Source organism: Ruditapes philippinarum, unplaced genomic scaffold (genome assembly GCF_026571515.1).
Source record: "Ruditapes philippinarum isolate M1 unplaced genomic scaffold, ASM2657151v2 ctg3684_1_1_1_1, whole genome shotgun sequence".
Taxonomy (NCBI): domain Eukaryota; kingdom Metazoa; phylum Mollusca; class Bivalvia; order Venerida; family Veneridae; genus Ruditapes; species Ruditapes philippinarum.
Genome location: NW_026855835.1, coordinates 49,177 through 72,877, shown reverse-complemented (window position 1 = coordinate 72,877; position 23,701 = coordinate 49,177). Strand labels below are relative to the sequence as shown.

The 23,701-nt window shown below is 34.2% G+C and overlaps 3 protein-coding genes across 4 annotated transcripts; 2 read left to right on the top strand and 1 right to left on the bottom strand.

The window, feature by feature from the left end:
* The first annotated feature begins 350 nt into the window (after window positions 1-350).
* On the top strand, window positions 351-2,278 carry LOC132744541 (uncharacterized). Its single transcript, XM_060733290.1, has one exon. The coding sequence runs from the start codon at window positions 706-708 to the stop codon at window positions 1,960-1,962; it is 1,257 nt and encodes a 418-aa protein (XP_060589273.1). The 5' UTR covers window positions 351-705; the 3' UTR covers window positions 1,963-2,278.
* Window positions 2,279-6,634: 4,356 nt separating this feature from the next.
* Window positions 6,635-10,071, bottom strand: LOC132744543 (uncharacterized). Its single transcript, XM_060733292.1, has 2 exons — window positions 9,665-10,071; window positions 6,635-8,829 (listed from the first exon to the last, which is right to left on the bottom strand). The coding sequence occupies exon 2, from the start codon at window positions 8,663-8,665 to the stop codon at window positions 7,307-7,309; it is 1,359 nt and encodes a 452-aa protein (XP_060589275.1). The 5' UTR covers window positions 8,666-8,829; window positions 9,665-10,071; the 3' UTR covers window positions 6,635-7,306.
* Window positions 10,072-15,797: 5,726 nt separating this feature from the next.
* LOC132744540 (uncharacterized) lies at window positions 15,798-23,111 on the top strand. 2 transcript variants are annotated; one of them, XM_060733288.1, is made up of 3 exons: window positions 15,798-15,908; window positions 20,519-20,825; window positions 21,427-23,111. In XM_060733288.1, the coding sequence occupies exons 2-3, from the start codon at window positions 20,539-20,541 to the stop codon at window positions 22,802-22,804; spliced, it is 1,665 nt and encodes a 554-aa protein (XP_060589271.1). In that variant the 5' UTR covers window positions 15,798-15,908; window positions 20,519-20,538; the 3' UTR covers window positions 22,805-23,111. The 2 variants fall into 2 exon arrangements, with proteins under 2 accessions (XP_060589271.1, XP_060589272.1); XM_060733289.1 differs by having other exon boundaries at window positions 15,802-15,908; window positions 20,522-20,825.
* The last annotated feature ends 590 nt before the right edge of the window (window positions 23,112-23,701 follow it).

Genomic DNA, 23,701 nt, shown 5'->3' with positions numbered 1-23,701 from the left:
TCTTCTTATCAACAATTGAAGCAATATTTGCTTATGCACAATTCCGCTCTCTTATTACACGCATGTGAGCACACATACACACGAGAGCATGAGCACGCGCACACATGCTTTAAATAATTGAACTAAAGGAAACTTCATGCACATGCAATTTAATGGTGTAAACAGATTAAAGAAACATTTTAAAGTACTTTTTCGATCAATACTTTCTCATTTAAACAGATAAATCTCGATGAAGGCTTAAATTGAAGTCTTGTTGAATATTTTATGATATTGTTCAAGCTCCCGAGTTGACAGTAACTTAAACAAACGGACACTTTTATTTTCCTTTGACCTGAGAAGGGAGTGGATAAATTAAGCTATTTACTTGATTAATAGGTATAATAAGTATACATTTATTTGTAATGAATTGTTTACACATTACCGATATTGTATCAATAGTTTAAGTCGTGGTTTTAAAGACCGATTATCTAACTTCTTATAAAAGGTCAGCAAAGATTGAAGATTATTCTCATTTAAATAAGGAATTAGCCCCAGCGTTCCTGTTCAAATAATATAACATTTAAATCTAATATCGTAAGATGAAGTTTTTAAAAAGTCATACTTGAAATCGAGGTGTGTAATTCGAATGCTATCCTGTTAAAAATATTTTTCGCGATATGTACGGAAAAAATGGACATAATTCATGATTTTAAAATTTAAAGCGACATGCCGTTATTCACTAGACGTTCGCAGGCCTTTACAACTATCTTTGGCTATTCAACCGAGCCGGGCAACACTCGGGAGTCTAACGTCAGCAACTTCCGTTCACCGAATCGGAGCCAACTTCGAAGTTTCCGTGTTCTGCCGTCATATCCGTCTCCAAAGCAACGAAGGGAGATAACTTCGAATGCCTCAGCGTCATCTTTCCGAACCAGTTACGTTATGGCAGACGATTTTAGCGATGACACCGAATCAGACGACACTTCCGTTAGTAATTTGTCGCGTGCGTTCTATCGCCAGCGAACGCTTGCCAGAGGAAACTTTTGTGTTGACGAAAGTTCTGATGATGAGTCGATTCCAAGTGAACCGGTGACAAACATGACGTATTCATCAATTCATCTTACTCCACGATCCCGGCAACCTAGAAAAGAGGCGTATAGATTTAATGTAGAAGGAACTGGAGCGGTTACCTGCATCATGGACACAAGTGCAGGACAGTGCTGGATAACTAGATACAATGATAAAATTTTACATATTTACCACAGAAACGGTCACAAGAAGGAAGCAAAAGCAATCAGTGAAAAAATTAACATGATGTGTATGCGGCAAGATAAATGTCTCCTGGTTACACCACAGTTTTCAAGGAGTGTCTTCAAAATGGCGCCAACTGGAAAAATGACAAATTTCCTAACTTTTGAGCTTGAAGTCGGTGGTTTTTGTTGCACAAGTAGAAACGAAATTCTTATTACAACAACTCCAATACAAAAATCTCAGAAGAAAGGGCCAAGGCCTCGTAAAACGCCGTCCATTCTCCGCTTCAGTCAGTCTGGTGATAGACTTTGGGAAATCAAGGTTAAGGGAACTGATCCCTTTGTCAGACCGTCCAAAATTAAGGTCAATATCAATGGGGATATTTGCGTGTTAGACCACGAAACTTCAAAAGAGCATTTAGTTATTCTTGCTCCCGATGGCGAGGAAAAGAAACGCTATTATGGTATACAAGACAAAGTATTAGATCACCCATTTGAACCCAAGGATATTTGCTGCGACAAGAATGGATTTATATATATACCGGATGTACGTAACAGTGCCGTGCACGTGCTAGACAAAACCGGACACTTTCATCACTTTTTGTTTACCAAAGATGATGGGAATAAATTCCCGTGTGCCATTGCATGTGATTCCGACAATTTCGTATGGGTGGGATTATCCTCCGGTGCTATTCGTGTCTATAAAGCCGACCAGAAAGCAAACGCAAAGTGATTCATATAAAATCGGATTAGTTTTTAGTTGGCAGCAATCCTTTTGAAGTACGCGTGGCATTTAAACCGAATTTGAATCGATTTAACAAATGCTTATAACTTTAGAAATAATCATATATTTAGGTTTGAACAATGTATTTAAATACATAACTTGGAAGAATTTGAATAGTTGCCGGTAGGGTTATCAATATTTTTTGTAATGTTATGATAATAACTATTGCAATGTCATTGATAACTGGTTGTCATGTTATCAATAAAAGTTATGAGGATATTAAAATAATTATTACAAAAATAATTGTTGCATTGCTATTAATAATGCCGGCAATATTATTAATAATTGTTATAATGCAATTAATACAATTATGTTGTTATTCATAATAATTGCTATTAAGTTATTAATAAATATCGCTGTGTTATCAATATTATCTACAATGTTATAAATAATGACTGTTATGATATTATGATAAATATTGTAATTCTAATGATATCTGATGTGATGTAATTAATAACTATTGTTTTGTTTTTGCATATTGTTGCCATTAACTACGTTACTTGTCTATATATTATGCTAGAAACGTTGTAAAACGTTTAAAGCAAATAAACTGTATTGTATTGTATTGTATTGATATCAAGTTACTGATTTTATTATTGACAATTGCCACCATGTCATTCATAAGTGTTATTATGCTATGTATTAATACTTATGATAAAGTTATTAATGTGACTTCTTTAAAGAAAAGATTCGCGATGTGTTGCCTTCCATAATGACCAGCGTTTGACGAGGCCTTAAAAGACGCTGGGGTGTGGATTTGAAAACAAAATAAACATTATGTATACCTTAGTACACTACATGTTGAAATAATTGAGCCGCGTCACGACAAAATCAACATAATGAGTTTGCGACCAACATGGATCCAGACCAGCCTGCGCATCCGCGCAGTCTGATCAGGATCCATGCTGTTCGCTTACAAACCCTATAACAAGTAGAGAAACTGATAGCGAACAGACTGCGCGGATGTGCAGGCTGGTCTGGATCCATGCTGGTCGCAAACGCATTACGTTGGTTTTGTCATGGCGCGGCTCATATATAGTGACTTTTTTAACTTATTGAAAAATTAATTTTACTTCAACAGCAAGCAGCTGCCATTTCATTTTTTAAAATTATTCAAAGAAAACTCATTTTTAAATTTATAATGTAGACATAATTATGAAGGTCACTCGGAAATATTTATTTACTTTAGCTGCCGTTCTATGTTGACTCGATATCTTTATCTCTTACTCGATAAAATGTTTTATTTAAAGAATGTACATAAATAGACACAAGATCCCTTGGCAAAATCATTTATGTTTATTTTTTGATAGCTCGATAAATTGTCTCTTATAAAAAATGCATGTACAATTACCCGATAAGATAGCTATTAAAATACTTTTGTTTTAGTATAAACTGAAGATCACTATTGTATGGTGGCTGATTTCTGCCATTTCGTGTTTCCGCCCCTCAAAAGTCGAAGGCGAATACCTTTGAAAAGGCTTTCTTGATAAAGGAGTGCCACGGTTTTGAACTGATTTCTGGGAAACCATGTGTAACCCAGCCACACAGGCTGTCAAGGGTTGAGAAAAAATGCAGCCTGGTTATATATAAAAATGTCACGTGACGACTCATTTCTCATAGATTTAAATGAATCTCATAAAAAATCCCATAAAGCTGACCACAGTCTGCTTTATAACACTTTTCTAGAATGGTTTCATAATAAGTCTAATGCCCCGGTCACATATTCACGGATAATGCCACGGAAGAGCTACGGTCTAATCGTTCACGGATTACTACGAAAATGTGAAATTCCGTAGTCCGCTACGGTTCCAGTACGGACACACAACGGTATGAGTACGGAGTCCGACGGATTTACCACCAAAAGCCCCCGGAGAGACACGGATTGTTACGAACCGACACGGTTTGATACGGAGCGACACGAATCAGGACGGACGCACTACGGATACGCTACGGTCTGCTACGGTATAAGCACGGGTTAGTACGAATAAGTACGGTCTGATACGGAGAAGAACGAATTGATACGGAGAAGAACGAATTGCCACGGATCTATACGGACCTATTATATCCGTCCACAACCTCATGCATACTCATTTTCAAAATGCCTCACAGGAAAAGAACACATAGAAAACGAATTGCAGAGTTCAATGATTTTGGCGGAGAGGATTCGGCCTCATCGCGTCCAAACCCCGAGACACATCAGGTCCGATTAAAGTGAATTTCTTGAAGGATGCCGGAACCTCAACAAATTCGGCCATGAGAGCCTCATACTAAACATGAAGTGGTCTTCGTAAAGCCCATCTCTAGTCCACCATCTCCTCTGTTTTCTCTTACCTGATTAGAAATGGACTAGTAATCATTAATGAAAAATGTCGATCAATACCGCTTCTCTTTTAATTTTAAAATTTGCTGTTCATTTTACTATTACATAGAGGATATTTGTTTGTTTGTGTGTAAGATGAAATTTTATTTCATCGAGTGGGCTTTAAAAACAGTATTCTCACGAGTGGCGTAGCCACGAGTGAGAATACTGTTTTTAAAGTTCACGAGATGAAATAAAATTACATCTTACACAACAAACAGACAAATTTTCTTTTTATTTTATGCTTTAAAACAAGTTAAAACGAAATTTCCATAATTTTAACGTTGATATTAAAATCTGTTTCCCCCGTTGAGAGCCCCATTTAGAGGGAATTTCTCATTAAAAACAAGAAGTCTTGAGCTGAAAAATAAGTCCGCCAATGAAGGTTAAATGAATGTGATATTTATTCATCTTATTAAAAAATATGAATGATCGCTTGTTTTAATAATAAAAACAAACAATTCTTGTAGGAGAAAAAGTCCAACCATCCATCCATATTTCTGTTACTTACTGCGAATTTATATTAGACCTGGCTTTGTAAAATGTAAACGGCAGCCATTTTTTAAAGTCGTGTATTTCATGGGGAGGAAAATAATTGTGTAAGATACAGAAGGATATAATTTGGATTTGTTAGTCATACACCTTTTTAAAAGAAAGAAAACTTATTTGAGGATTGTAACAGACAAAAAATATGTGTTGACAGAAGTGAAAGCATTCAGAAAAGGAGCTAGGAAAATGGAAAACTTGGAAGCTTGCTAAGGGCCTTAGTAAGGCATTGTAAGGAACGCTGGGTTGATTTACTTATTTTACGAGTGATAGCTGTCAATGCTTTTCAATTTTTCATAAAGCATACGGCAGTTATTGCTCGTAGGATACTTTAATATGCCCAAATGTCATCAAGAGCAGTTTTGCATGGGGAAGGAATGTATTTTTCAGACTGTAATTTAAAAACGAAACAAAAAAATTTAGAGACGAAATTTTGTGATTGGAATTTGAAGGAATAGAAGTAAGTTTTCTCTCTTTTAATACTTTTGACATTTATGTTATTTATCTATTTCAGCTTTGCTATTTTTTTAACAGCCTGATATTGTCAGAATTGTCAGTAAAAATAAAATTGAGGTACCACATGGGGAAAATCTTAAAAAAGTAGTTTCGTCATTGAAAAAAGTGAAATTATATTTTGATAATTTTCACTGTGAAATTATCAAATATAATTTTCACGGATAAATCAGTAATCCACTGAAAAGCATAAAATAAATGTTTATATTTTAAAAATATGTAAAAAGCTTGTTAATTAATATTATTATTACTCAAGGGCCAGCGTCCGAGGCTTATGAGACACTTCGTTTTATAAGTTCCATGAGAGGGCTCAATCAAACCAAGCATGCAATATTTTCAATTTTGCCGTGTTGGGCTTTCTTGCCGTGTTTGGCTTTCTTTGGGGATTCTTATTTTCTCTATTTTATGTACATATTTACTCCAATTTCACCATCCAATGTTTGTAAAATATGTAGCATTAAATGTTATTCTATTACTTATGAATTGTAGTACGATATTGATATATTTTTACCTCTATGCATGTCATCAAGCAGCTCGGCTACTGCCTCCGCATTCTGAGCCATTTCAATATAAAGTTACAGCCAGTAAATGGCAATTATCATTTATTGAATGTTCCCGCAAATATGTCTGTTTTTAACAAGAAGGTGGAATTTATACCCTTGAAAAAGTACATGATACTTAATTTATACGTACTAAACAGTGGTGGACCGTACCATTCCGTACCGTTTCGTGTTGCAACGCAATAAACCGTATAAGACCGTGCTAATCCCTCCCTCTCCGTAGTACAACGTATTACGATCGTGACTATCCGTGACAATGCCGTATTAATCCGTATTAAAACCGTAGCTTATACGTAGGATAACCGTACAAATACGTAGTTCTCCGTACCAAACCGTGGAAACCCTTGACAAGTTGGTGGACTACGAATCAGTACGGACTAGAACGGTTTTCGTACGGATCAGTACGTATCATTACGGTTTAATACGTACCAGCAGGGATACGCTACGGTTGATTTTTCCGTAGCAAATTTTTGTGCATGTTCAAAAATTGTCAAGGATCGCTACGGATATACCAGGACTACTACGATTGATTACGGTTACAATACGGAGAGCTACTGACCAGTACGGGTAGCTACGGACGATGCCGGAATTAATCCGTGGCTCTTCCGTGGGCGTATTCCGTGAATATGTGACCGGGGTATAAATGAAACGTACGTAAAATCTTTAAAAAATGTACGTTTGTAAAGTAAATTTTCATTGGATAATCTTAACGTTCATGCGTATAATCTATTCACCGGCCGCAATCGGTTTAAATTAATCAATTAATTTCATTTTTTCCTCCAATCAAGAAAGTTTGCAGTTTTATAAATTCGTAATAAAGATTGTTTACATTTCATAAGGTCGGATATAAATAGGTATTTGCAATATAACCGTGGCCTAGTGGATCGGGTTATATATTCAAACAACCGTTTAGGACCATATAACCTGTCAAAACTCTGTATAACTAATAGTATTCACGTTAAAACTTTTGCTGTTATTTTTTCGTGTTCATCATTATCTGCTACTTTTCCTTGTTGTGAAGCGAATCCTTATTTTCTTTTGATATTCTTTTGTGAATGAATCGTTATGTGTTTAAATAATATTTTTACTGCAAGATCTGTCGGACTTTTTGAAACGTCTCCCACAAGTAATTGCAGGAATGCATTTAGCGGTGTTCAATTTTTTATACTGCAACAATCTTACACGAGCATCTGGATAGAATTTGGACAAGAAAGATCATTTGCCATTGCGAAATAGATAATTATCATGATCATTTGATACACAGATTAATTAATATTTGAATAGAGATCTACAGAAACTTTTGAAAATTATTATTTTATTGCTCGTATTTAATCCACAGTACATTACCAGGCCAAGATTGGTAGTTTTCTGGCTCTAACTTTGTATTATGGTGAGCATTTACGTGTGGGTATAGCCCGTATTTCGTCATAAAGTCTATGATATCTTTTCCAGTGTCATGCTGTCTATGATATAACCATTCCATTAACACATATTCCACACCTACTTCTTTAAAAAAGTTTTCACCCCCTAAAAGTGTTCTTAATTCATACATTTCAACATCCATCTTGATAAACACCGTCTTTCCAGTAAATAACGGAATTAGATCATCCAACAATATAGAAAATGCTTTATGCTCATTATCCACATTTTCTAGTGTACCTGTCTCAACAAACGTCGCCCCAATGTTTCCTATTATATCCGTTAAAGTCACATTTTCACGTAAGTCTGAAACGGCGTTCCATAGTAAGGTGATTTTGTCCCTGAAACCCCCTAAACTCAAAGATTTTGTTAAAAGTCTAAGATTTGCTCTATTCGGATCAACTGCTATGCCTTTGTGACCAAGCTGTGCTGCTAAAATAGTATATACGCCTATATTACATCCAAGATCCAGAAATTCAATTTCTTGATTCATCTTAAGCACGGTACCAACCGTATACAAATAATTTGGTTCCCAAGTTCCGGTCTTAATAATGTGACCGGAAATGACTTCGTCAAGTTCTGGGTCATGAATACAGATTGGCGCATTTCCGTGCATAGTTTTTAATAATAAGCATTGATTTGAACTAATGGAATTTCTTTGTTTAAGAGTTTCTTTAAATGGGTCAAATATTTTTACATATTTTGGTAATAGTCTCAAGCGGTCACGAAGCTGATCGGCCTTGTAACGATGGTTACTTATCGGCAAAACATTTTTATTTTTAGAATCCTCTTTTATATTTGGTGTAAGTTTACTATCTAATTCTTTTATAGCACTTCGATTTTTGGCAAGGTAACTTTTCCAATTGTCTTCAATGACATTCTCATTGTCTTCTAGATGTTCTTTCATCATTCTTTCATTATCACTTTCTATAAATATCCCGGTCGTAATCTCTCTTGTCTTCTGTGTCGTGTTGACAATGTCGTTATAATAATCATAGTTTGCTTTAGTGACTTTTTTGTCCTGAGCAAATTCTTTCATGACTTTTGGAGGGATAATGTTTTCATTTGTCCTTATCACCTTTGCTGCTTGCCCTTGTGTTGTGTCGTCATCATTGGTACTTACGCGATCTGTGGCGTCAAGTTTTACAATGATTACGTAACAAATGATAAAGAAGGTCATAAACCCTGTGACAACCCATGACGGCCTGTTCCGATTTATCCAGCCTGGCAGAAGCATGATTCCTCGTCTAAGCATACCGGAAGTCAAAAACTCTATATCTTGCACTTCGTTAAAACAGGAACAACTTCTATAACAAGAAGTACTTTTATCGTCTGCTCACATGGTTTGAAAGGAGCTTACATTGTTTACCACGCTTCTCTTTGCATTCATTACTTTCCTTTTATACAATACAGCATAACCTGTGAGAAAAATGATAATATAAGTTTATGCATTAAAAAGTGTTTTACATCAAGAAGTTCTGATTTTTTGGTTTTGACATTCTCTAAATGTTCTCAATGTAAGTTGTCTCTTATATTTATTTTCTGGTCAAATATATTGATAAATGTTGGCTGTAAGATGTCTTAGTAAAACATGAGTAAAATTATTATTACAAGTAAAATTATGCATACACATATACCTTGGACAACACACTGAAGCTATTCAAAGATAATAAACATTTGTTGTTTAGGCATCATATGTAAGTTGGTTTGTAAAGCAAGTTCGTGGTTAAGAAGAATGTTAATTACTTTAGTATCCGCTTTCTAGGCCAGTCAGTCCTGGTATAAATATGGAAACATGTCAGCGCTATATCTAGGCCATAATCAGGGTTCGAACCCTCGCTGAAGAGATTTTAACAATAAAGATACTCCGGAACTCGTCAAGTGTGAGGTTTTCCCATCTTATCCCTGAGTACAAACAAACTCTTAGAGTAACAACGAGGTAAATTTATCAATGATAATCACAACGTGTTGATCACTCTGTTACAAACGGAAGTTTACCGTGAAGCTACTATTGTAAAAATTTGTTTGTAACCACAGAATTAGATGGAAGAACCAACATTTGCCGAGTTCCGGATCATCTCTAAGGTCCATGTTCATTTTCAAAGATATCTATCGTTTATCAGTAAAAATTCATGACAAAGAATGAGCTGAAATAATTTAACATATATCTCGGTAAAATATAATTTTAAAATTACACTGAATTCAAATACATAATTAATAATAATGATAGTAAAAAAAGAAAAGAAATACACACCTAACACGTTTTCACTTGTGTAAATTTATATCCGGCTAACACCAATTTATCATTTTCTAAACAATACAGATAGCTTCTCTAAAAAGTCTTGCTACAAAAAAAACCCAAACAAGAACATACACACAATCACGTCAAAACACTGCCTGAAGGCACGCGTATGCACGTAACTTGCATCAAACCGTCTTTACTAAATACTATGTCACTGCAAATAAAAAAATCTATTGTCTATATTTTGACTATATATCTACTTATTCATGTAAGTTGTCGCTTGTCAACTACAAACTGACATGACGTTAACGTTATTAATGTGCTATGAAATACTGGTTATATCTCGTTTGTGTACAGTTAAGCTTAATTAACAAACCGTGTCCCCTTTGGTTTTAATTAAGAAGTTAACTTACGTAAAATGGGCGGATTTGTTTCAAGCAGTTGAAGGATTCGTTACAGGTTCCTTCATCATATGTTTATTACAACCAGTATGGTGCCTACATCTCAAAATTCGTGATTTGCTTATAATTGCATAAAGTTTTAATGTGATGTGAAAATGGAAACATGTGTGAGAATTCTAAAAAATGTAGATGTTAAATGTTAAGTTTTCATTCACATTAAGAAAATTGGAAACACAAATTTAATTTATTTTTTTATTTTTTATTTTTTTATCGGACTCCTAGGCGTATTAATATAAAAAGCTACTATTTCAAGTATGTGAAATAACCCCCCCCCCCCCCCCGAGAATCATATGGAGCAGATACGTGTACAGTTAATAGAAGGTCTAACAAATTTGCTCATTGAAGTTTGTAAAACCAGGTGCCCGAAATACCGGTAATGTGTGTAAGGACCTGAGGTCTATTATTCATCAACAGTGCTGGGAAGTCAACATAATTATCATGATCGTTCTCATCTTCTACTGCCCTCTAACACATGTACATAATGGAGGAAAATGATGTAATAATTTACAAGAAAGATAATTGCTCCATACACTTTTCAATCAGAGCACCTCAACAATAATTCATAATACTCTCATTAAAAGTAGTTTTACCACGTGACTTCAGATGTAAAGAAAATAGATCATGTTATCTATGGTGGCTGATTTCTGCCATGTCATTGCTTCGTTCTGTCGCGGTTGAAGGGGCGACAGCACGAAAGAACGAACTAACGACAAAAATGTTAATTCTCGTTTGTCGCACTGTTTTAATCGTTTTGTCGTTACTTTGTATCGGCGTCCAGCAAACGTGACATCACAACAAAACGAGCATATGAAAGCGCCGTTACGAGATTTTAATGCGACAACACGGAGATAAAAAAATCGTTTTGTCGCCCCATATTCGGCGTGTTGGCGCCCTGTATTTGGCGTTATCTACGGAATACCGTTAGGGCCATCGTGGTTATACGTTAAAATACAGAGGGCGACAATGCGAGAGTGCGACAGTGCGATGACGAGAATGCGACAGTGCGATGGCGAGAGTGCGACAGTGCGATAACGAGAGTGCGACAATGCGAGGGTACGATGATGACAGAGCGATAGTGTTATCGCACTGTCGCCATCGCATTGTCGCACTCTCGTCATCGCACTGTCGCACTCTCGCATTGTCGCACTCTCGTCATCGTACTGTCGCACTCTCGTCATCGCATTGTCGCACTCTCGTCATCGCACTGTCGCACTCTCGACTCTCGCCTTCTGGTGGACGGTTCTAAATTGCTGGCGAATAAGCTGAAGCTTATGAAGGGTACCCTCTTCTGCACGGGGGTTTGAAGGGTGACTGCCGCCCCTCTCAACTCCAAGAAAAAATTGAAATTGTGAGAGGCTCAAAATGGCATCAGGTCGATCTTAAGGTAACGTGTAACCAACGCTGAAAGCCCTTCACTCTATCCCGACCCATCGGGAATTTGCAGCTTTGATGGAAAAAATAACACAACATAGAGATTTTGAAATGTCCCCTAGTTGTCATGATAACAGGAAATTAAGATACAAATGCTATGGCTTAGTAAACATTTGTGCCAAGTTTGATTAGTATTAAAGCATTTTTTTCTAGTTTCATAGTTGATTGATTGATTGATTGGGTCTTACGTCGCACCGACACAGTATAGGTCATATGGCGACGTTCCAGCTTAACTGGTGAATGAAAACCTCAGGTGACCTGAGTAGAACCACCGACATTATAGTTTTCATAGCAATTTGAACTTGTGTAACGGGGGGGGGGGGGGGTTCAATGTAAACAGCCATTTTTCACAAAATGCTTATGCGGGAATGGGTTAACTTGTCAGCAGATTCTAGTATACATGTGTACCTAAAGCACCGTAAGTTAAGTCTGCTGACCATATAGTATAAGAAAAAAATATGGCATAAACCATAAACCAATTTTTACTAACATTGCAAAGTAAATTAAAACTTCACTGTAAATATAATAATAATAATAATAATAATAATAATAAAGATTTTATTTAACGAGAGAACTCATTTGAACAAACATATCAATCTTCCATGAGGCCCTCAACAAGGAACAATATAAATTTAACATATTCAAACTATTAAAATACATAAATGTAAAAACATAAATATCATTTTCCTCTGTTCATAAGCAGTTTCTCTTTCTCAAGGTTGAGCTAAAATCACTTTGGCTATATATAAAACAAGTGGACACAGAAATCTAGTATAATTATCTTTTATATTTCTTTTTTTTATTTAATCATATTTATTTACTATCTTTAAGAAATATAAAAGCGCTATGTCTACCAAGCACCAAATATGGCTCGATCTTAGATATTGATAAAAATCTAAAGAAGCGTCAATTTGATAGGTAGTTGGTAGTTTGATATTCGAATAAACTACTACACCAGCTGGTAGTTGGTTATTCTTAATTCTGCACTAACTACCGGTGGGTAGTTGGTAATCCGAATTTTGCATGTTTTCCTAAAAAAAAAACAAAAACAAAAAAACAACAAAACTAAACAGTAAGATTTTTTTCGCATTAAATTTAATGGATAGATGTGTTTTTCAACATTGAAACACATTGTCTCACTATGTCCACCAGCGGAGTCAGTTGGCTATAGTACAATATGCTGACCAATTAAACTTATACATTGTAGTAGGATCTGCTGTTAAGTTACTCTTAAAGTGAAAATTGTTGACCACTTATGTTAGATATATAGAAAAAATATTTGTTGACGTAAATTTCTAATTACATTTATCTTTATTTACAATGTTAGTAATATAATAAATTATTCATCTTACAAACAATAAAACCACTGATGACGATCTATGAATATAATTATTTCGTTTGTCTTTTTTATACAAGTAATAAACAATGATTTTATTTATTTTTTCATCTTTTAAATGTCATCATAAGATCATTTTCATCAAAGGATATTAAAGTTTCATACAATTAATTACATTTTCCGTCTATGTATAACTCTTTCAGTATTTATATACAAAATGATTCTTATTATTAATTTATGATTTCATTTAAACATTATTAGAATACAGAAAAAACAACAAATAAATAATAAAAAGAAACAGAAAAAAGAGAAAAAAAAATGACGAAAGTAAAATTATCCCATATTCTATACCGTCAGCTTATTCGCCAGCAGTTTAGAACCGTCCACCAGAAGGCGAGAGTCGACAATGCGACAACGCGATGAAGACAGTGCGACAGTGCGATGACGAGAGTGCGACAATGCGATGACGACAGTACGACAATGCGACAGTGCGATGACGACAATGCGACAGTACGATGGCGACAGTGCGATAACACTATCGCTCTGTCGTCATCGTACTATCGCGTTATCGCATTCTCGTCATCGCATTGTCGCACTCTCGCCATCGCATTGTCGTTATCTCGCCATCGCACTGTCGCACTCTTGCATTGTCGCACTCTCGTCATCGCACTGTCGCACTCTCGTTATCGCATTGTCGCACTCTCGCATTCTCGCCCTAACGTATAACCACGATGGCCCTAACGGTATTCCGTAGTTATCTCATTATGTCGTCTGTGCGTTCCGTTCCACAGTTGCGATAACACGAAATAATGAAGAAATGTCAATTTCGTTTCGGCGCGTTGTCGCCTTCCGCTAAGCGGTATGACTAAAATACGAAGGTGACTTTATTTGGACGAAAGTGAGCGAATCTGACTTTTAAAATATAATTTGAAGCGTTTCAATAGAATTTTACAATAAAATTGCAGTTTGTAGACGTACATTATCAGAATTTAGGTATATCTATTTTCAAAAATAATCATTATGATGATTTAATCACCATTTATTTGCACAATTTCCATACAGAAGTTCTATGAACGTCAATTTGTGGTAGTTGGATATTCGAATAACCAGCTACTTACTTGCTGGTAGTTGGATATTCATAACTCATAATTCCCAAAATTTTAGCAGGTGGTACTAGTAGTTGGTAATTCAATCTACTATCACCACACTGGTATTAGCTTTCCCAGAAGCGGTGGGTCCATCGAGCGGCGGTGGAATATTCGTTGCAGAAGAGGTGGATATAAAATGGCCGTTTGCTGTTGTCGGTAAGTTTATGACAGAATTTGACTTTATGTTTTAATGTTTTACTGGAAACACCTAGTGAGACGGGAGCCCACATATGTTCTTTTCCAAATTATAACACGCACACGGGGTAATTTATGGTCATTTATGCAAACAATTCTGTACAGTTTGACGAGGGGGCGCCACTTTTGTTTAATTTCGGTTAAAACAAGTTCAAATGTGTGCAAACGACCTATAAATACGCATCATCACATCGTATGTATGATATTTGCACAAACCAGCCATAAAAAGTCGTTATTTTTTTATAAAAGAATTAACAAAAAATGATTACAACGCAGACGTAGGTGGATTCGATTGCAACGCAGTGCGGTGGGCCCGATAGCATTGATTTCAATTTGAAGGTTTTAACTTGACATATGACGCACTTTTCAATGGAGTAAAACCTTTTTCTTACTTTGACATCAGAGAAACATGTTTATTTGATGTTTAAAACAATTAAAAGTTTCATACTCAGAACACCAATGTATATCTGTATCATAGTTTGGGAACCTTTCTTTTGAAAATGTGTCTGAGTTAAGTAATAAAAAGAGCATCGAAACACGAGGCTATCTGATTTGTACGAGGGGGCGTAGCAATAGTAATTCACAATTAAGAGCTAAGAACCTAAGAGCTTGTTTGAAAGATTTGTATAATAAAAAGTTGTGGAAAGATGTCAAAATTCGCTGCAAAGATCACATTAACGATGAATGTATTCTTGCACACAAAGTTGTACTAGCAGCAAGAAGTCTCGTGTTTCAGTCGATGTTCTTCGGTACCTTTGCTGATGGCAAAAATGAAATCTACCTTGACCAATTAGATGCAAACACATTCAGTCTATTTTTAAGGTAGAATGATTTTTTTTTTCAAATTTTTAACAGGTTGTCATTGCAAGACTCACAAATTTATTAATAATAAGCACATATCTATGACCATAGGGAAGAAAGATTAGATATAAATAAATATTAAACATCTCAAAAGATATCAGTTATAATGAACATCAATAGTTTCTACTTTTTCAAACAAATAATTTATCTAAAACTTACAGGTATTTTTACAGCGATGATCTGACGTTGAGTGAAGAAAAGGCGTCGTCAGTGCTGGAAATAGCACTCTATTATCAGGTATAAACTTAGTAGATATGTGTGCTGGTTTTTTAGCTACCATTATAACAGCCAAGAACGTTTTTGAAGTATTAAATGTATAAAAATTTTATGAATTAACAACACTGCGCAATGCATGTTACGCATTCATTGATACACATGCAGACAAAATCCTCCAATCCGAAGCGTTTTTAGAGCTTTCAGCAGATCGTCTTCATTACATTTTGAAAGGGGACATTTTTTAATACCGATGAAAAAAACATTTTCACGAAAAAGTCATAGCAAAGCTATTTGAGGAAGGCAAACCAGAATTCACAGGAGCAGATATAAGATCAATTTTGGATGCAACGTTCTACTTTTTAAGATTGCCAACAATGGACTTACAATAGATTTTCGGAAAACACTAGTAAAATATTATCTTATATGCATGTCGATCAAGTTTAGACGTGTTTAATCTAAACCTATTTAGATATATTATGATTTTCGAAAAATACTTGAGCGCCGGTACTTTCCCTTAAACTTTTTGTATGCATTATTAGGTTTAACCGATCTGTACATGTTGGAGCAGATTTAACAATAAGTTAAAGTAAAGACATTAGAGAAAAAAGGTTAGTAAATATTTCACTATACTCATTTTAAACAAATAAGTTTTAATAGATTATGCAAAAAATTTATTTCTTGCTGATTTTGTCAATGACAACATTTATTTGCTTTTTGGTCTCCAGCCCATGCAAATATATAATACACAGTATATTTACAGAGCATAGGAAGTGCATAACAATTAACATACTAACTACTTAATACAACAAATTATTATTTATATTGTTATTTATAGATTAATTGTTACAACATTTATCATATTATATTTTATTCAGATATTGTTTTCTTTTTTCATACGCATAATACAAAAAAAACAGCGAAAGATTTAATAAGATATTTATTTGTTGCTGACATAAATATGTTAAACATATTCAAGTTTGGTTGCATGTAATATTTCTTTGGCAGGTGATTTTTGCGTAGATCAGTCACATATATGTAAGAAATTATATTGATTTTCAACACTGTTTTTATCACACACTTTGCAAATTCGTTCACTTCTTGGGGTATATGTATATTTTCCCCTTTCTACTTCAATATCCAGATTTTGTTTTTAAAGTTCAAAAGGAGATTTTCAAACGAATTTCTTTTAAATACAAAATGTATACAAGCTGGTTAATTTGAGTTAGTAGATGGCTAATCGCTTCTCTTCTAAATGAATACCTAATATAAATTTACATATTTTGTTCCTAGAAACATTTCTTGCCTATTTGTTAACACCTTAAACATTCTTTGATAACTACACAAATTACAAAACAATATAAATGTACAGAAACAAATTATACAAAGTAAAAAGCGTTCGTTTATAGAAATAAAAACCTAAATAATATATTTGAGTTTAACAAAATAAAGAAAAGAATCAAAAGAATCTATATTACTGTGTGTTTAGCTAACCGTAAATGTAATGTAACTTAATTGCTATGTTATATTTCTTAATTGCAGGATTCACCATAGCAACCTTACTCCATCATAACAAACTACCTTCATTCTGCCCACCCCCACCCCGTAAACTCATCACCAATCCGGCCCCGAAAAAAAATATTTGTGTATTGACATTTTTATTGTCCCCCGCCTTTTCGAAGAGAAAAAGGGATATAGAAATGGGCTCCGATGGTCGGTTCGTCCGTCACAGTTTTGTATGTAGGTCATTTATCAAAGGAATTAAAAATAAAACTTGGCACAAATGTTTGTTACAACAAGACGATGTGTCATTCGTAACAAACGGACCCCCTACCTCCAAGGTCAAGGTCACACTTGGTGATTAAAGGTCAACATCATTTATTTAAGGGTGTATGTCGTTTGCTGTCCATAACTTTCTTATTCATGAAGGGATTATAAAAATACTTGGCACAAATGATCACCTACCTCCACGGTCAAGGTCACACTTGGAGGTTAAACATTAACATGGTCTGTTACAGGGTATATTTAGTGTCCGGTTCATAATGTCTTCATAGATCAAGGGGTTTTGAAATTACTTGGCAAAAATATTCACAATGATAAGACAATATGTCATGCACAACACCCTGACCCCTACATGCAAAGTCAGGGTCACACCTAGAGGTCACAGCTTAACATGGTCTTGTATAGGGTACAATTTGTGCTAGTCCATATTTATTCATTGTTCAAGGGATATGGAAATTACTTGGCATAAATGTTTACAATAATAGGTTGATATGTCATGCACAACACTTGCACCCCTAACTTCAAAGTCAAGGTCACACTTGGGTTTTAAATCTTAATTTGGTCTGTTATATGATATATTTTGTGTCTGGTATATAACTTTTTCATCAATCAAGGGATTTTGAAATAATTTGGCACAAAAGTTTACAATAATAAGACGACATGTCATGTGCAACATCCAGACCCCTTCCTCAAAGGTCAAGTTAACACTTGGAGGTCAAAACCTTAAATGGCCTGTTACAAGGTATGATGCCAATTAAGGCCCATGCAAATAAAATGTCATTTGTGAATCGCCTACATACCTTGATCACGAAATATACCCTCTAACAGGCCATAGCCGGTATTGATTTTGTATTTGTCAAAACAAATAAAAGATTAGTAATCGTATTTGAAGTATGAGCTATTCTTATCAGTAAACGAATATATGGTAGGCTACAACGAATTTATAATATAAATTCTTCACTTGATATTATACTTTAAACAGGATATAAAACAACCCTTACGCTCATTTCTTCTAGTTTTTCTGTATTTTTATTTTTTCTATTCTTTTTTTGTTGTTTGTTTGTTTGTTTTGCATTATTCAAAATAATAATGTTTTATTTTCCCTATGGATCTAAGTGTACTCTTGCAAAGTATAGTTAAGTACTTCATAGTACTAATGTATATCAAGATTATTTCCTTCTTAACAAAATAATGTAATGTCTATAAGGTTAAAAATTGCAGAGATGTCAGCTGCATGTCTTCGGGTGAAATCTCTCTTAAACTTTACTTTACTATGAAGTTGTAGCCAGGTATATTAATATGTTACTAACCTGATAACTTAAGGAACTTTTGGATCTTCGACATTTTCATTTGGATCTTCGACATTTTCTTGGTTGCTTGATTCCATTTTTATAAATGACAAATACTTCCTGTACAGATTTTCTTTATTTCTTTTGAAACATTGATGCTACAGTACATTGCTCGATAAAATAAATGCCGGAAAACGGATGCCAATGTTATATTACTAACCTAAATCATGAAATATTTGTTGGTTAGTAAATTGATATAAAGCAATTGTCATCGATGAAGCTAAAGACACTCTGTACCCAATTTGCCGGTATAGCTGAACCATAGTCATTCCTCAAAGTGCTGAAACGAGAGAAAAAGCAGAAGAAAACTGAAGCAACAATTATGTGACTTACACATATCGCGGCATCATACTGACGGACTGACAGATAAACGGACGTTCCTAATAATTGATCCATGTTGGTAGGGTATTACAGTTGTAGAATCATACCCAAAAATAAAAACAATTTACCCAACAGTACATCCGAAATGAATAGCATTTACGGTTACCTATTGTTCTCTGTACGAAACAAGTATCATTTTACGCCCTTTGGACAAATGGACATTCTAACGATACAGTACTTATTTGGTTACCCCATTGTTCACTCTATTGGTCTTTCTAGCCATATAAAGAAGAATAGCCACATTGAATGAATGACATCAATGAAATAGTCAATTACCTATTGTTCCTCTAGCCAAATACATAGGTATCCAAATGTAAGCTCGGACAGTTCAATTGCATTATAAAGGTCTATTTTCTCAGAAACAATAAAAGCTATTCACTTTAAACTTGGTATTCATGTTAATTGTCATAAAAGGACGCCATTTCTAAAGGGAAAATAATCCTAAAATTATTTTATACAAAGTTATGACCCTTTTGGAACTAACATTTTTAGCCCTAGTTATTTTTTGTTAAGGTCCATTTGCTCATAAACTAGCAAACCTATTCGCTTCAAACCTGGTTAAGATGTTCATTGTCAAATTATGACAACAAAGCAGAAGGGCAGATAGTCCTTAAATTCATTTTTGCATTTTTGTATACACACTATTTGCTTAATCTTTGTTAAGTCAATTTCTCAACAACAGTCAAAAATACACACTTCAAATTTGGACTTTTTAATATTTTCAAAAATTAGAAATTGAAATTATGAAAAAATACATGAATATCAGAGTTATGAAAAAAAAACACCCTGAAATATTCAAGTGATTTATAACCTGCATTTTGCTAAAGCAATGCTATCTTACTTAAACCACTAGCTAATCGGATCGTAATTATTTTTAATTATAGTATCGATGACTTTACTATCATTAAAAATAATGGGTAGATCGTAATGAATTACAGAGGCTTTTCTCCCGAAAATAAATAAGTCTCAAGTCAATATTGCCAAACAATATTTATTTTAAAGATCGAGGTACTTGTAAACAGTACGTATATTCTACAAATACCAATATAATCTTATACAATCAAAACGTCTAATACAGACAATGGGTTTCAATTTTTAAATCTTAAAAATGTGATTGAATTTCAAATAAATACTTTAATTTAGCGTGTAGGCAATTTACATTCATAGCACACAGTGTCATCGAAATAAGGAATATTTGAAGGTATATTTCTAGTGAGTTTCTTAATCTGAATTTATTAATATTCAACTAGTTATGTTATTTTTGGAGGAGTATATAATATATCTCGCTGATGATAGATGTTCAATCAAAATTTTAAAAAAAACTCAGTATTTAATACATGAAATAATATATGTAAATATGGAATGTAAAAAGATTTTCAATCTGTCAATTTCAAGGTGAAACATGGAACTTGTATGAAAAAAAGGCAAAACAGAGAAAATAAAGAAGAAACTGATTTTAATAGTAGGATAATAAATCCATAACTTTTAAATATTAGAATTGTTCATTTGACATAAGTTTTCAAACAATATTTAAAGCAACATTCTTGTCAAACAAAATGATATAAATGATTAAGACATGGGAGTTGGTTGCGGAATTTAGACAATTTAGACAATTCGTATTTCCTGAACCAATCAAACCTCACAATTTAGAAAAGTTGGACATAGTATATCTACATAATAACCATGTCATTTAAAAGATTTATTTCTAGCAGATAAAACATAGACAAAGATGGAGGCTTGTAACGAAACACAATCGAATCAGAGCTTACCCGCTGCTTGGCAACACGACAAGACATTGGGTGATTGTATGATAAAACTCTATGAGAACAAGCTGTGGACAGATGTCAAGTTCAGATGCAAAGGTCACGACGACATTGAAAGAATTTATGCGCATAAAATAGTTCTTGCTGCAAGAAGTCCCGTGTTCCAGGCGATGTTTTTTGGTCCATGTACAGAAGAAAAAGAAGAAATTCTGCTTGATAATATTGAAGCAGAAACATTTGATTTATTCTTGAGGTAAGGTATTATTGTCGCAAAACATCAGGCAAAGATATGATAAGATAGTAAAAACTACGCTTAAAAAGAAATGTGATGATTATATGAAGAGTTTCAACACGAGCAAAAGACCATTAATTTCAAGATTTGACGCCAACAAGCAATTGTAGCATTTATTTGTTATCCAGATATTCTGAAATAAGTGGATCTGTCGGGAATAAAACGAAAAACATTATACATTTGTTCTTGCAAACAGCAAATTCAATAATCAAAATCAAGTTGTCGGTACTCAAGTATTGCATTAGTTTCGAAAATTTGTCGTCATACATATTGGCATTGTTCAATGGACAAACTCTTCTGTATTGCTTATACTAAGCTTGAATTAAAATGCTAGGCTGATATCGATGTTATACACACATTACTATGTTTTGACCTAAATCTTCGATACTTTTATAATATATATTTCAAATGCTAAGCTAAATAAAAGCTGCACATAGCCTTTAACAAATAATATTCTTAGCATCTTGAAATGTTTAATCCACATTTGATAAAGATTATTAATTAATTTTATGTAAAGTCACTGAGAATCTGTGAGTACGAAATATGTTAACATCTGTTTTAGATATACTTATATGGACAAAGTGACCTTAACTGAAGAATTGGCTGCATCGGTCCTAGAGACATCTCACTATTTCCAGGTGACTTATCTTGTGCAGTTTTGTGCCGACTTTCTGGCTTTGTGTGTCAGGAATGACAACGTATGTGATATTTTATCGCTGGCTCGGCGCTTTGATCTCAGTTCCCTTTGTAAAGCTTGCTGCATTTTTATTGACGAAAATGCTGATGAAGTGATGGAATCTGAAGGCTTTCTAGAACTTACAGAAAATAACCTAGCATACATTTTGAAAGGAGACACATTTTATGCAGACGAGACTAATACATTTCAGAAGGCCGAAGAATGGGCAAAGAAGAAACTGAAAGAAAGTCAAATTGAAAATAATGGGCAAAATATAAGAAAAATATTAGGACCAACATTTTATTACTTGAGATTACCCTCTATGTCACTTGATGATTTTCGGAAATGTACACGTAGGAAAGGTTATTTTTCTATGGAAGAATATGAGGATATTGCTGATTGTATCTATAGAACGCCTGATACAACCGTCATTAGCAATTCATGCGTTGCAAGACTGCCATATGAGGAACAAATATACTGTTTGGATGAGCAAAATACGGAAGTTGCAAGTGACAAAATACAGACAAGTTTTTATGTAACTATTCATAGGGATGTGAAATTAAAAGCAGTGGAATTGGCGGAAATATTTCCTTATTTGGAGTATGATAGCATTTTATATAGTAATAAGTATGCTGAATGTGTGAACTTAAATTCATCGGAAGCAAATACTGCTTTATTAAAATATTGTGATCAAGTCATTCAACCAAAAACAAAACAATCTCTGTGGAAACTTGAGGAACAAATAGGCCAGAACTTGCCAGAGGGTGTAGCAATTGTTATAACAGGAAGTTTGAAATTGACATGCCAGAAAGACAAAAACGAGACGGTAGCAGTTGATGATGATGTTGATGATGATGATGATGATGTAGGCAACCAAAACGATAATTATGATGATGATGATGGTTGTGGTGGTTATGATGATGATGATGATGATGATGATAATAATGATTTTGGCAATGATGATGATGCCGAGAAGGAATATCAGGTATTTAAACAAGATTTGAAACTGGTTTCCATGGATGAGGCAGAACGCAATATTACTCTTGAACAGCCGATTATTCTTGAAAAATCAAGATCGCCGTATATTTTGACGATCGATCTGGAGTACGAATATTCACGTTCAATTAGAATGAAGACAGGACAAAGTTCAGAGGAAACTTTCACAAGTGATCATGGTGTCTTTGAAGTTGAAGTTATACGTGGGAATTTTACAGGAGTCAGAAGTCTTTGTTTTGAAAATATGTCAAATCGTGATGAATGTTAGAACAAACTAATTCGTAAGCAAGTATTTGAAAAGATGTTGTTTCTGTGGACACAATGTGTCCAACAAGCGTTAGTACATATACCTTTTAAGAATGCGTAAATCTACGAAATTGTAAGATGTGTGAACAAACAGATCATTAAGTTTTGCTTGAAGTTATATCTAATGTCCATTAATAGTCATAAATAATCATATGACCCCTGGTCACTTTTTATTGGAGACTAGGTTTCTTATCTTATCTAAATAACATATTCTACAGGTTTATTCAATGGATCTTTATGCTTTAAGCTTTTTTTTTTTTTTTTTTTTTTTTTTTTTTTTTGGAGGGGGGACTGTTATTGTGATGTTTTTCCAATTGTGTTAAAAGACCTCCAAGTTGCCAAAATGGGCATATTGAACATTTTTAAATAGAAGTTGAATAGACTATAAAATAGTTATGTATTTACTGTTGTTATTTCTATTATTGTTAGTTGTTGCTAGTCACAAAGTGTCATAAAGATTTGCATTGAGATGGATTAGAAGGAGACACAGTCAAAATTTCATTTTTTTTTGTTTTGATTTTTTCATTCATTATCAAAATTAAAACACTGGGCTGTCACAGGAACAAAACTTTTCTCCTTATAATGAATAAAATGGTGGTATGCTAATGGTGGTATGCTAACTTGACCCACGTGCGTTAAAATTTCAAAATAGTTGTAACAGTGAACTCTGTTAACGTTAAAATACATGTCAAATGAATCACTTACAATTGTCTTAATCATACAATATCCACAATATCTGCTTTTGTAAATTCCAGGGTTGGTTAAAGACACATGACAGTTTTAAATCAACTCGGTGATTCTGTCGGCGTTTAAATTTCGTTCAACATATATAGATACATTCACGTTTCAAACCCAAAAT

Bases quoted from the DNA above. Each gene is read 5' to 3' on its own strand.
- LOC132744541 (XM_060733290.1), top strand. From the start codon at position 706: ATGCCGTTATTCACTAGACGTTCGCAGGCCTTTACAACTATCTTTGGC.
- LOC132744543 (XM_060733292.1), bottom strand. From the start codon at position 8,665: ATGCTTAGACGAGGAATCATGCTTCTGCCAGGCTGGATAAATCGGAAC.
- LOC132744540 (XM_060733288.1), top strand. From the start codon at position 20,539: ATGGAGGCTTGTAACGAAACACAATCGAATCAGAGCTTACCCGCTGCT. The intron at 20,826-21,426 runs GTAAGGTATTAT...CATCTGTTTTAG, and splicing joins ACATTTGATTTATTCTTGAG to ATATACTTATATGGACAAAG.